At 41.8% G+C, this 13,776-nt stretch overlaps 1 protein-coding gene across 1 annotated transcript in view; it reads left to right on the forward strand.

Moving 5' to 3' along the window:
- The window catches only part of LOC134357440 (dynein axonemal heavy chain 8-like), a 1,088,497-nt gene that overhangs the window by 259,335 nt on the left and 815,386 nt on the right, over positions 1 to 13,776 (forward strand). Inside the window, exon 23 of the mRNA XM_063069028.1 lies at positions 4,229 to 4,344. Within this exon, the coding sequence (XP_062925098.1) occupies positions 4,229 to 4,344 (116 nt within the window). The remainder of the gene's footprint in view (positions 1 to 4,228; positions 4,345 to 13,776) is intronic.

Below are 13,776 nucleotides of genomic sequence, written 5' to 3' on the forward strand. Positions count from 1 at the left end.
AATAAAGAGTCTTTAAAGTTAAGCCATTGATTATGAGAACATCAGAAATAGAATGAATGTAGTTATCCTCTTTTGTTCAAGAGCCTGATGGTTGAGGATATTAACTGTTCTTGAACCTGCTGGTATGAGTTGTGAAACACTTGTACCTTCTACCTAATGGCAGCAGCGAGAAAAGAGTGTGGACTGGGTGGTGAGGATCTTTGATGATGGATGCTGCTTTTGTACAGCAATGTTTCACATAGATATGCTTAATTGTTGGGAGGGCTTTATCCATGATGTACTGGGCCAAATCCACTACCTTCTGTAGGATTTTCTGCTCAAAGTCGTTGGTGTTTCCATACCAGGCCATAATGCAGCCAGTTAGTACACTTTCCACCACACATCTGTAGAAGTTGCCAAGATTTTGGATGACATGCTGTACCTCTGCAGATGCCTGAGGAAGTAGAGGCACAGTTGTGCTTTCTTTGCAATTATATTTATATGGGTCCAGGATGGGTCCTCTGAAATAGTGACATCCAGGAATTTAAAGTCATTGACCCTCTACCCCAATCCTCCGACGGGTACTGGATCATGGACCTCTACTTTCCCTCTCATGAAGTCTACAATCAGTTCCTTGGTTTTATTGACATTGAGTGAGAGGTTGTTATTACACCACTCAGCCAAATTTTGAATCTCCCTCCTATTTGCTGATTCATCACCACCTTTGACACAGCCCACATCAGTGGTGAAATCAGCAAACTTGCATATGGTATTGAAGTTGTACTTACCAAAACAGTCATAGGTCTACAGTGCAAACATGAGGAAATCTGCAGATGCTGGAATTTCAAGCAACACACAAGTTGCTGGTGAACACAACAGGCCAGGCAGCATCTCTAGGAAGAGGTACAGTTGACATTTCGGGCCGAGACCCTTCATCCTGACCTGGCCTGCTGTGTTCACCAGCACCATTTATATGTGTTGCTTGATAGGTCTAAAGTTACTAGAATAGGGGGCTAAGCACACATCCCTCTGGTGCTCCTGTGCTGATGGAGATTCTGGAAGAGATGTTTTTGCCAACCTAAACTGACTGGGATCTGCAAGTGAGGAAATCCAGGATCCAATTGCACAAAGTGGGTGCTGAGTCCCAGGTCTTGGAGTTTATTGATTAGTTTTGAGGGGATGCTGGTATTAAATGCTGAGATGTAATCAATAAAGAGCATCTTGATGTATGTATCTTTGCTGACCAGATGTTCGAGTTGTGTGAAGAGCCAATGAGATGATATCTACTGTGGATCTGTTGCTTGTCAGCAAATTGGAGTGGATCCAAGTCGCCACTCAGACAGGAGCTGATTTGCTTCAACACCAGCCTCTCAAAACTCTTCATCACTGTGGCTGCAAGTGCCACTGGGTGATCGTCATTGAGGCCGGTTACCACGCTGTTTGTGGGCAATGGTATGATTGAAACCCGCTTGAGGCAGTGGGTACCACACACTGCTGAAGCAAGGGGTTGAAGATATCTGTGAGCGTGGCAGTCAGTTGATCAGCGTAGGTCTTCAGTACTTGGCCAGATTCTCCATCTGGACTGGTGCTTCCTTTGATTCACAGGCAGCCAGCACGTCATCTTCACATACTGAGACCAATGGATCATCAGGAGACATGGGGGCATGTGACTCTTCCTCCCTGTTCTGATGGATAAAGCAAGCATAGAAGGCATTGAGCTCATCTGGAAGCGAAACAAGAATTAACTGTGTAAGAGGTTATGGCATTCAAACCCTGCCACAGCTGTAAAGCATCCTTCGTTGATTCCAGTCTGGCCCAGAATCTCCACTTTACCTGTGAGATGGCTTTCCGGAGATCATACCTGCACCTCTTGTAACATTCTTGATCTTCAGACTTGAATGCCTCTGATCTGGCTCTCAGCAGATTCTGGATTTCATGGTTTATCCAGGGCTTCTGATTGGGGTAAACCCAGGGGTGGCCAACCTTTTACATTCCATGCGTCAATTTTTTCACTCATAAGTTCAGATGCGCCATACAACTCTTGTACCCCATTCAATTCTTGTAAAACTGTTAATATAGAACTCGTGCATGAAAAAAATCGTATCTGAACTCGTGCATGAAAAAATTGACGCATGGAATGTAAAAGGCTGGCCACCCCTACCTTAAGTTATTTTGTGGTGACACACTCATCAACAGCTGTTTTAATAAAATTTGTTATGTAGTCATTCAGTAATGAGTTCTTGAATATGGCCTGTGACAAGAATACACATAGATGTTAGCTGTCCTGTGTGATCAGCAGTTGGTCTGCCACCTGTCCTAAGGGGAGGGAGAGATAAGGAACACAATGAAGCAGTATTTGGAGATGTGTAATGAAGGGACAGGAGAGAGCTGTCTAGAGCGGCTCCCCCTTTGAACCCTGAACTGTCTGAAGTGATGGACAGGCGATACCCCAGCAGGGGGATAAAAAGGGACAGGTTTGCTAAGGCAAGACACACACGACACCCCGAGGTAACAAGACCCTGGAAGCGGTGCGCCTCTCACAAGTCGGTGGGAAGCTCCTGGAAAGGTACGATCAGCAGGAACCCAGTGTGTGTCTGCCCTTGCTTGGGTGCCAGGTTCACTGCAGAGGATCGACCGCATCTGGAGGAGGGGTCACAGTCGGTGACCTCAGGAGACATCACAAAGGACTCGCCCGAAAGCTGCTTGTGAGCAATATCGCAGGTCTGTGTGGAAGCTGTTTTGAATGATCATTCGTTCTTGTTCTCTCTCTCCTTCCCCCCCCACATTGTCCATCACCATGGCAACGATTACTGTGAACTGAACTAAATTGAACTAGACTTTGTCTAGGGGTAAATGACCAATTTCAAAGTGACACAACAATAGAGCTTGATTGATCCTGTTATCTTAATTCTGTGCACATGTGTGTTTATCATTGCTGAATTGTTGCATTTATTATCCTTTCAATGACTGTGTTGCTTGTTTCTTTAATAAAACTTTCTTAGATCTAGTAATCCAGACTCCAACTGAGTGATCCATTTCTGCTGGTTTGGCAACCCAGTTACAGGGTATGTAACAGGCCCAATCCACTGACTAAAGGCAATCCCGTAACAGTGCCTCTGCCTCCTGCAACCACCTCTAGTTGTCGATATCTAGAGCCTTGCTTTTTAGGCTGTCTGTATTGTATTAGCAGTATAGCCGAGTGGTCCGGTTTCCCAAAATGCAGTCTGAGAAAGGAACAATAAGCATTCCTTATTGTAGTGAGGCAGTGGTCTGCTGACTGGTGTGAGGGGTTGTGTGGTGATAATTGGGCAAGGTTTTCTTCAACAGGGCTAGTTAAAGTCATCAACTATAATTTGAAATGCCTTGGGTTGGGCTGTTTTTTGCCTGCAGATGATATTGTGCAGCTTCATGAGTACTTATTGATAATTGACCACTGGTGGTATACAAACTACAGTCAGGATCACAGATGAGAAATCCTGAGGCAATAGAATGGTCTACATTTAATTGTTAGGTCTTCTAAGTCAGAGGAACAAGAGGTCGACATAACACCAGTGTTCAAACACCAAAGTGAATTAACTGAAACGCACACGCTTCCACTGTTTCCCTTACCAGAGTTCGCTGTTCTGCCTGTCCAGCCTATTTTGCAATATGATTGCAACTCCATTGTGAGTACATCATATTCTAATTTGTGTAGTCTTTAGTTAACTTTATTGGTAATTAATGATATATCCTAGTACCTAAAACAAAGGAGCTGTTCGTCCTCAGTAAGGACTGAGGCTACAATGAGTTCACACTGGATAAGAATAAGTACTTGTAGATACCATTGTAAACATTAGCATTTTTCTTACCATTTTCACTAATTTTTGTAAGTTGATTTTTGCTGCAATAAATAGCTTTGTACTAAAGTCCTAAGCAACCCCAGCCATTTTTTCTTTGGTTATAACCCATGTATCTAACAAGATGTAGTCAATATTTTCATGTAAATTTTGGTTTCAGTATTGGTTTCATATTGGACACCAATACCATTTTTCACTCCATAAATGCCATATGATCTGGTGTCTAGAATTTTCTTTACTTGTTTCAAAATAAATGCCGTCTTTCTTGTTCACAATTTGATGAACTAAGCCAACTTGATTTCTTATTAGTGACAAAGATATCACTTAAAAGTTGTGGACAGCATGGGTTCCATCCCTTATTAGTATTATTTCAAACCTTATGCCTCAGACTTAATTTATATCTTTTGATGTAGAGCAAAGACGAATTGCATTTACGGATGAACCTGAAGAAGAGAAGCTGACTTTTAAGATTCACTCAACAGCTAAAGCAAATATCGAACAAATCAAAAGAGATGAAGAGTTTGAAAAGGTAAAAAGTACTTTTGTTATGGACTGCCTAGTTTGGAAAAGAATCAAAGCTTTTGGAAGTTTATATTATTAAATTTTAATGCTTTATTGTGGTAAATAATTGAAAATGCATTCTTTCTGAATGAATTATGCAGCTTACTAAGATCATTCTAGTATTTCCGATGCAGTAATACACACTTTTGTCATGTCATACATACACAAAAACACTCGACATTCACAGCAGTTCTTTTGACCATTCATGGCTGAAATTGGATCACAATGTTCTGCTTTAGAAATGTGGGGCATGAACAGGAATTAGGTTTACATCACATTATTCAGCTATGGAATTTAAGTTAATCAAATATTTCACATTTAGTCTTGGAATGTGCTGAACTTAATTTTGCTGTTTGGGGATTTGGGAAGTGAATGCAATCTGAGTGACTTCAGGTGTGGTTCACTGCCATTTGTCTAGTTATTACATCTTTACTATGGGAGCTTTCTGTGTGTCTATGTGTTCTACAAGACAGATGAAAGAGAAAGGAGGAAAGACTTATTCTATTCCTTGAATACACTCTGGAACTCAGGATCACTAACTGTTTTTGGCATCATTGGTTGATCTGTGTGAAAGTCAGTTTGCTGAATTTTGCAATATTGAGACATTTTCTGATTCAAGGAGCAGGGATCATTTGACTGAGTGGACATGTGGATCTGCAAGGCTTGCAGGCTCCCCAAAGTTTCAGAGCATCCCGGGACACTTCAAGCATATCTTGAATATACAACCTGTGTCCTTTCAGGGAGTAAATTAAAGATCTCATCATTAACTGCTTGATTCTGGGAATTTGTATGACTCTTTTCAACTCAGGCAGTGTGTCTGCTATATTTTATTTATGTGGAAAGTCAAAATGAGATAAAAGATGTCTTCTTCAGTAACCTGTCATTGCTCAACAAGATACACAGATTGCCCTTACACTGATAATCAGTAGACTGCAGAGAGTAATAGAGTTATATAGCACCAAAATTGGTGTGTGCTGGCAAGTACCCATCTATAATAATCCCATTTACAAGCACTTGGTCCATAACTTACTATGCCTTGGAATTCAAGTACTTGTCCAGATGATTCTTAAATCCTGTGGAAGCACCCACCTCCAGTTTCTCGAGGCAGTGCATTCTGGAAGGCAACCATTGTCTGGGTGTAAGAAAATTTCTGTCAGATACCCCCTACATCTCTCAATTCACCTTAAAACTACTTGGGTCAAAGGTTTCTTACTTTCTAAGCCTCTTGTGCATCTGTGGAATTCTCTGCCACGGGCAGCTGTGGAGGTCAAGTCTTTATATATATTAAAGACAAAGGTTGATAGATTTATTGGTCAGGGTGTGAAAGGATACAGGGAGAAGGCAGGATATTGGGAAAAGGATCAGCCATGGTGAAATGGCAGAGCAGACTCAATGGGCCAAATAGCTCCTATATCCATATATCAAACCTATATCTTATGGAACGCACATCAAAGTTGCTGGTGAACGCAGCAGGCCAAGCAGCATCTGTAGGAAGAGGTGCAGTTGACATTTCAGGCCAAGACCCTTCGTCAGGACTAACTTACTAGCTCTTCCTTCAGTTAGTCCTGACGAAGGGTCTTGGCCTGAAACATCGACTGCACCTCTTCCTACAGATGCTGCTTGGCCTGCTGTGTTCACCAGCAACTTTGATGTGTGTTGCTTGAATTTCCAGCATCTGCAGAATTCCTGTTCTTTGCTATATCTTATGGTCTTATTTGAATTCCCCCTCAATCTTCTCTGCTCCAAGAAAAACAAGACTATGCAGCCTCCAACTCTACCATCTAGACTCTGGCTGCTATATGAATGTAATTCTGCTGATACTGACATTTGGATAGCTTTGAGGGCATTCTGTAATGAAGCAAAGCTTAAATATAGGTAGAACAGTGCAGCACAGGAACGGGCACTTTGGCCCATCTGTGCTTAGCACAAGGCCAATTTAAGCCACATAACACACACAAAATGCTGGAGGAACTCAGCAAGCCAGGCAGCATCTATGGAAAAGAGTACAGTCAATCTTTCAGGCTGAGACCCTTCATCAGGACTAGAGAAAAAAAGGATGAGCAGTCAGAGTAAGAAGATGAGGGAGGGGAGGAAGAAACAAGGTGATAAGTGAAATTGGGAGGGGGAAGAATACCATATTCTTCAGTATTCTTCTGATCAAACTGGACAACATTACATTTCTCCACATTATATTCCATCTTCTTAAAGGTTTTTGTCTACTCATTTAACTGATCTACATCCCTTGTGGGAAGCAAGAGAAGTAATTACTTAAGTAATTGCAAGAGCACTGGCAGAGATTTATGTCTTCATTAACCAGGGGTGTGGCTAATGTGCCTTTATTTGAGGATTGCAGAGACAAACTGGACTGCAGGTCAGTTATCTTAATAGCAATAATCTGAAAGTTACTGGCTGGGATTCAGAGAAACAGGATCTACTTGCATTTGGAATGGCAAAGATAGCCAGCATTGCTTTGTGTGGGAACTTGTGTTTTACAAGTTTCATTTAGTTTTCTGAAGAGGCAACCAAAGCAATTAACAATTAATTAATTGTCATAATGACAGCTAAAGTTACAACTGAATCTAGATCAACTGGGAAAGTAAGCCAAGGAATGGCAGGTAGAATTAAACCCAGCAAGTACCACCATGTTTCTTTTAGGTTGGTAGAACAGAAAGACCTAGGAAATCACCATTTTCAGGGACATAGCTCCCTGAAAATTGTGACTTAGGGTGGTGGAGAAGACATTTAGTGTGCTTGCCTGCATTGATCGGGACATTCCCTACAAGAGCTGGGATGCCATGTTTCAGCTATATAAACTATTAGTGAGACCACATTTGGAGTATCATATGCAGTTCAGAGTTATTAGAAGAGTGCATAGGCTGGGCTTTCTATCTCCTGTAAGAGGCTGAGGGTGATCTTGCAAAGGCATACAAATCATAAGAGGCAAAGATAAGGTGAATGGTCACAGCCTTTTCCCCAAGATAAGCAGAATCTAAAGCTGGAGGGCACAAGTTTAAGATGAGAGGGGAAAGATGGGCAAGGTTTTCCATACAATAGGTAGCAGGTACAAGGAATGAGCTTGCAAAGGAAGTGGTAGAGGTGGTTAATAAGGCACTGGTGAAGCCTCACCTTGAGTATTGTGTACAATTTTGGGCTCGTCATCTTAGAAGAGATGTGCTGGCATTCGAGGGGGTCTAGAGGAGGTTCACAAGGATAATTCCAGGAATAGAAGGGTTTTCATATGAGGAATGTTTGATGGCTCTGGGTCTTTACTCACTAGAATTTAGAAGGATGAGGAGGGATCTCATTGAAACTTTTCAAATGTTGGAAGCCCTAGACAGTAGATGTGGAAAGGATGTTTCTCAATGTGGGAGAGTCTAGAACAAGAGGGTACAGCCTCAGGATAGAAAGGCATCCATTCAAAACAGATACGGAGAAATTTCTTCAGCTGGAGAATGGTGAATTTGTGCAATTTGTTGCCACATGCAGTTGTGGAGGCCAGGTCATTGTATGAATTTAAGGCAGAGATTGATGGGTTCTGATTGGACATGGCATCAAAAGTTACAGGGAGAAGGCTGGGAAATGCAGTTGAGGAGAAAAAGGGATCAGCCACGATTGAATGGCAGAGCAGACTTGATGGGCCAAATGGCCTAATTCTGCTTGTGTCCTATGGTCTTATGGTATAATTACAGAAATTAAAAGACATTTAGACAGGTACATGGATAGGAAAGATTTAGAGAAAATTGAGTCAAACACAGACAAGGGGGACCAAATCAGTTAGGCAACTTGTTCAGGATGGATGAGTGTGGGCCAAATGGCTTGTTTCCATGCAGTATCACTATGACTATCTAGAAAGACACTTGATTTGCCAAAGCAAAGAAGCCTTCAGATCAAGTGGTGAAAAATGAGATTTGTGTAGATGGGTATTTAGTGGTTTGCATGAACATGGGCATAATAACCATATAATAATTACAGCACGGAAACAGGCCACCTTGACCCTTCTAGTCCGTGCCAAACTCTTACTCTCACTAGTCTGACCAACCTGCACTCAGCCCATAACCCTTCATTCCTTTCCTGTCCATATATCTATCCAATTTAACTTTAAATGACATCGAACCTGCCTCAACCACTTCTGCTGGAAGCTCGTTCCACACAGCTACCACTGAGTAAAGTTGTTCCCCCTCATGTTACCCCTGAACTTTTGCCCTTTAACTCTCAACTCATGTCATTTGAATCTCCCCTACTCTCAATGGGAAAAGCCTATCCACATCAACTCTATCTATCCCCCTAATTTTAAATACCTCCATCACATCCCCCCTCAACCTTCTACATTCCAAAGAATAAAGAACCAACTTGTTCAACTTTTCTCTGTAACTTAGGTGATGAAACCCAGGCAACATTCTAGTAAATCTTCTGTACTCTTTTATTGACATCTTTCCTATAATTCAGTGACCAGAACTGTACACAATACTCCAATTTGGTCTGACCAATGCCTTGTACAATTTCAACATTACATCCCAACTCCTATACTCAATGCTCTGATTTAAAGGCCAGCATACCAAAAGCTTTCACCATCCTATCCACGAGATTCCATTTTCAGGGAACTATGCACCATTATTCCTAGATCCTCCGTTCTACTGCATTCTTCAGTGCCCTACCATTTACCATGTATGCAAACACGAGGAAATCTGCAGATGCTGGAAATTCAAGCCACACACATCAAAGTTGCTGGTGAACGCAACAGGCCAGGCAGCATCTATTGAAAGAGGTGCAGTCCTATTTTGCTTCGTCCTACCAAAATGTAGCACCTCAGCATTAAACTCCACCTGCCATGTTTCAGCCCACTCTTCTAACTGGCCTAAATCTCTGCAAGCTTTGAAAACCTACTTCATTATCCACAACTCCACCTATCTTAGTGTCATCTACATACTTACTAATCCAATTTACCACCCCATCATCCAGATCATTAATATATATGGCAAACAACATTGGACCCAGTACAGATACCTGAGGCACACCACTAGTCACCGGCCTCCAATCTGACGAACAGTTATCCACCACTACTCTCTGGCATCTCCCATCCAGCCACTGCTGAATCCATTTTACTACTACAATATCTATACCCAACAATTGAACCTTCCTAACTAACCTTCCCTGTGGAACCTTGTCAAAGGCCTTACTGAAGTCCATATAGACAACATCCACTGCTTTACCCTCATCAACTTTCCTAGTAACCTCTTCAAAAAAATTCACTGATTTGTCAAACACGACCTTCCACACACAAATCCATGTTGACTGTTCCTAATCAGACCCTGTCTATCCAGATCATTATATATACCATCTCCAAGAATACTTTCCATCAATTTACCCACCACTGACGTCAAACTCACAGGCCGATAATTGCTAGGTTTACTCTTAGAACCCTTTTTAAACAATGGAACATGAGCGATATGCCAATCCTCTGGCACCATCCCTGTTTGTAATGACATTTGAAATATTTCTGTCAGAGCCCCTGGTATTTCCACACTAACTGCCCTCAAGGTCTTAGGGAATATCTTGTCCGGACCCAGAGACATATCCACTTTTATATTCCTTAAAAGTGCCAGTACTTACTCTTCTTTAATCAGCATATTTTCCATAACTACCCTACTTATTTCCTTTACACAATTCAATGTCCTTCTCCTTAGTGAATACCAAAGAAAAAAAATCATTCAGAATCTCCCCCATCTCTTTTGGCTCTGCACATATACGTCCACTGATTCTCTAAGGGACCATTTCATCCCTCACTATCCTTTTGCTATTAATATAACTGTAGAAAACCTTTGGATTTATTTTCACCTTACTTGCCAAAGCAGCCTCGTATCTACGTTTAGCTTTTCTAATTTCTTTCTTAGGATTCTTTTTACATTCTTTATATTCCTCAAGCACCTCATTTACTCCAAGCTGCCTTTATTGTAGATCCCTCTTTTTCCAAACCAATATTCCAATATCCCTTGAAAACCATGGCTCTCTCAAACTTAACTTTTCCTTTCAACCTAACAAGGAACATAAAGATCCTGTACCCTCAAAATTTCACCTTTAAATGACCTCCATTTCTCTATTACATCCTTCCCATAAAACAAATTACCCCAATCCACTCCTTCTAAGTCCTTTCGCATCTCCTCAAAGTTAGCCTTTCTCAATCAAAAATCTCAACCCTGGTCCAGTCCTATCCTTCTCCATAATTATATTGAAACTAATAGCATTGTGATCACTGGACCCGAAGTGCTCTCCAACACAAACCTCCGTCACCTGCCCTATCTCATTCCCTAACAGGAGATCCAACACTGCCCTTTCTCTAGTTGGTACCTCTATGTATTGCTGTAAAAAACTATCTTGCACACATTTGACAAACTCCTAACCATCTAGCCCTTTTACAGAATGGGCTTCCCAGTCAATGCGTGGAAAATTAAAATCTCCCACTATCACAACCTTGCACTTACTACAAATGGGCTGAAGGGTGCATTTCTTTGCTGTATGACTTAGACTTTAGGGAAGATATTATATTTGAAGGGGTGCAGATAAAGTTATTCCAAGTATGAGGAATATAATTTGTATGGATAGAATGGAACAAGGTTTGCACTACTTGAAATAGAAAATGTTATGAGGAGATCTGATGACGATCTTTAAAGTTATGAAGGTTATACACAAAAAGAAACTTAGTATTGGCAATGGGTCAAAGCACATGGGAAGATGATTTATAAGAGAACCAAAATAAAAAATAAACAGAAAAACTCCTTTTTAGATTGTGAATGTTTGCTATTGTCAGTGACTTGAATGAGGTGTTAGAGAAATGGTGTTCAATTTGTAATGTTTGAACAGAGCTGGATAAGTGAAAATAATTGCAAAGCTATGGAAAGAAGGGAAAGGAAATAAATGATTGTTTTTATGAGCCATATAGATTCATAGAAGCAGAGAACCATAAAAAATTGGAGCAGACATGTTATTTTGCCTACAGCCCTCTTCCACCATTCAATATGACCATGATTGAAGATCTACTTCTGTCCCCTATTCTATATATAGAAGGTAGATACATAGTTTCCCCATTTTCTCACTCCCTCTACTCTATAATACTGGATCACATTAGATGCCCTCCAATCTGATAAAGATAGCGTGGAGAGTGAAGACTTTTCATGTGCAGCTCCAAGGGAGTCATTAAAACTTCCTTTTTAGGGCTACTACATACTAAAACTTCCTGTTTAGGGCAACTACATTGTACGTGGCCTATAAGCAGCAACAGAGCTTTATCAAGAGGGATTTCTCGCAGATCGGAGGTGGTCATTTAAAAAGGGAGCTTCGAGAGAATTTGTTCATTTTACATGGCCTATCAGCAGTGTCAGAGCTCAACAAACTAAAGTACAGAAGGGATAAGCAGAGCAGCCATTGTACAGGAGTAGGCTAGTTGCATGAGTAGAAGTAACAGGCTTTGGCTCTAAGGAGGCTTCAGCTCAGAAGAGGCATCGGCTCTGTGTAAAGCGTCTGTTAAAGTTTCCTTTTTGATTTTGCCCCCTCTCATACTGTACCATTTAAGTGGCTGTGGTGTGCTCTTCATGCTGGATGTTAGAGAACTGGGAGACCCGGAGTCTTCTGGGAAACTACATCTGCGTGAAGTGTATCTATCTGCAGCTCCTTGAAGACCGTGTTAGGGATCTGGAGCAGCAACTGGATGACCTTCAGCTTGCACGGAAGAGCGATGATATAATTGATCAAAGTTACAGGGAAGTCATCACCCTGAAGTTGCAGGAGGCAAGTAGCTGGGTGACTTAAGACAAGCGGAAATAGGCAATTAGAGCAGAGCATCCCTGTGGACATTCCCCTCAAAAACAAGTAGACTGCTTTGGATACTTATATGGGGGATGACCTCCCGGGAGAATGCCACAGTGACCAGGCTGCAGGCACTGAGCACAAGTCCACAGTACAGAAGGGAAAGAGGGAGAAGGGAGTGGTAGTGATAGGGGCTTGATAGTGAGGGGAACAGACAGGAGATTCTGTGGACATTAATGGGACATGCAGATGGTATGTTGCCTCCCAGATGCCAGAGTCAGGGATGTCTCAGATCATGTCCACAACATTTGGGGGGTGGGGGGTGGGCAGCAGCCAAATGTCTTGGTACATATTGGTACCAATGACATAGGAAGGAAAAGCAATGAGGTACTGAAGAGAGAATTGAGAGAGCTAGGTAGAAAGCTGAGAAGCAGGACCTCCCAGGAAGTAATTTCTGGATTGCTGCCTGGGCCAAGCACCAGTGAGGGTAGAAACAGGATTATTTGGCAGATAAATGCGTGGCCAAGCAGCTAGTGCAGGGGGCAGGGCTTCAAGTTCCTGGATAATTGGGATATCTTTTGGGGGAGGTATGACCTGTTCAAAAGTGACTGATTGCACCTGAACCCAAGGGGGACCAATATTCCTGCGGGCAAGTTCATTAGAGCTATTGGGAAGGGTTTAAACTAACTTGGTGGGTTGTGGGAATGGAGTGAAGGGACTCAGGAAAGGACAGATGGTAAAAAAAAAGTAAAGATAACATGCAGTCAGATTGTCAAGAAGGGCAGGCAGGTGATGGAACTTAGTTGTAGCCAACAGGCAGAGTATCAAATCATTAGGGATGCAGAGTCAGAAAGGAAAACAAATAATGGTACTCAAGGTGTTGTATCTAAATGCACATAATAAGAAATAAGGTGGATGATCTTGTTGCAATATTACAGATTGCCAGGTTTGATGTTGTGGCCATCACTGAAACATGGCTGAAGGATGGTTGTAGTTGGGAGCTGAATGTCCAAGTTTACACGTTATAACAGAGGGATAGGAAGGTAGGCAGAGGGGGTGGTGTGGCTCTACTGGTAAAAAATGGTATCAAATCAGTAGAAAGATGTGACATAGGATCTGCCTGACGAACCTATTGGGATTCTTTGAGGAGATTACAGGTAGTATAGATAAAGGGGAAGTAGTAAATGTTGTTTATTTGGACTTTCAGAAGGCCTTTGACAAGGTGCCACACAAGAGGCTGCTTACCAAGTTAAGAACCCATGGTATTGCAAGAAATTTACTAACATGGTTAGAGCATTGGCTAATGGTAGGAGGCAATGAGTGGGAATAAAAGGATCCTTTTCTGGTTGGCTGCCACTGACTAGTGGTGTTCTGCAGTGGTCAGTGTTGGTTCCACTTCTTTTTATGGTGTATATAAATGATTTAGATGATGGAATAGATGGCTTTGTTGCCAAGTTTGCAGGTGATACAAAGATTGGTGGAGGGGCAGGTAGTGTTGAGGAAACAGGTAGGATGCAGAAGGATTTAGATAGATTAGGAGAATGGGCAAGAAAGTGGCAAATGAAAAGCAATGTAGGAAAATACAAGGTCATGTACTTTG

The sequence above is a fragment of the Mobula hypostoma genome, chromosome 2, assembly GCF_963921235.1.
Source record: "Mobula hypostoma chromosome 2, sMobHyp1.1, whole genome shotgun sequence".
NCBI lineage: Eukaryota > Metazoa > Chordata > Chondrichthyes > Myliobatiformes > Myliobatidae > Mobula > Mobula hypostoma.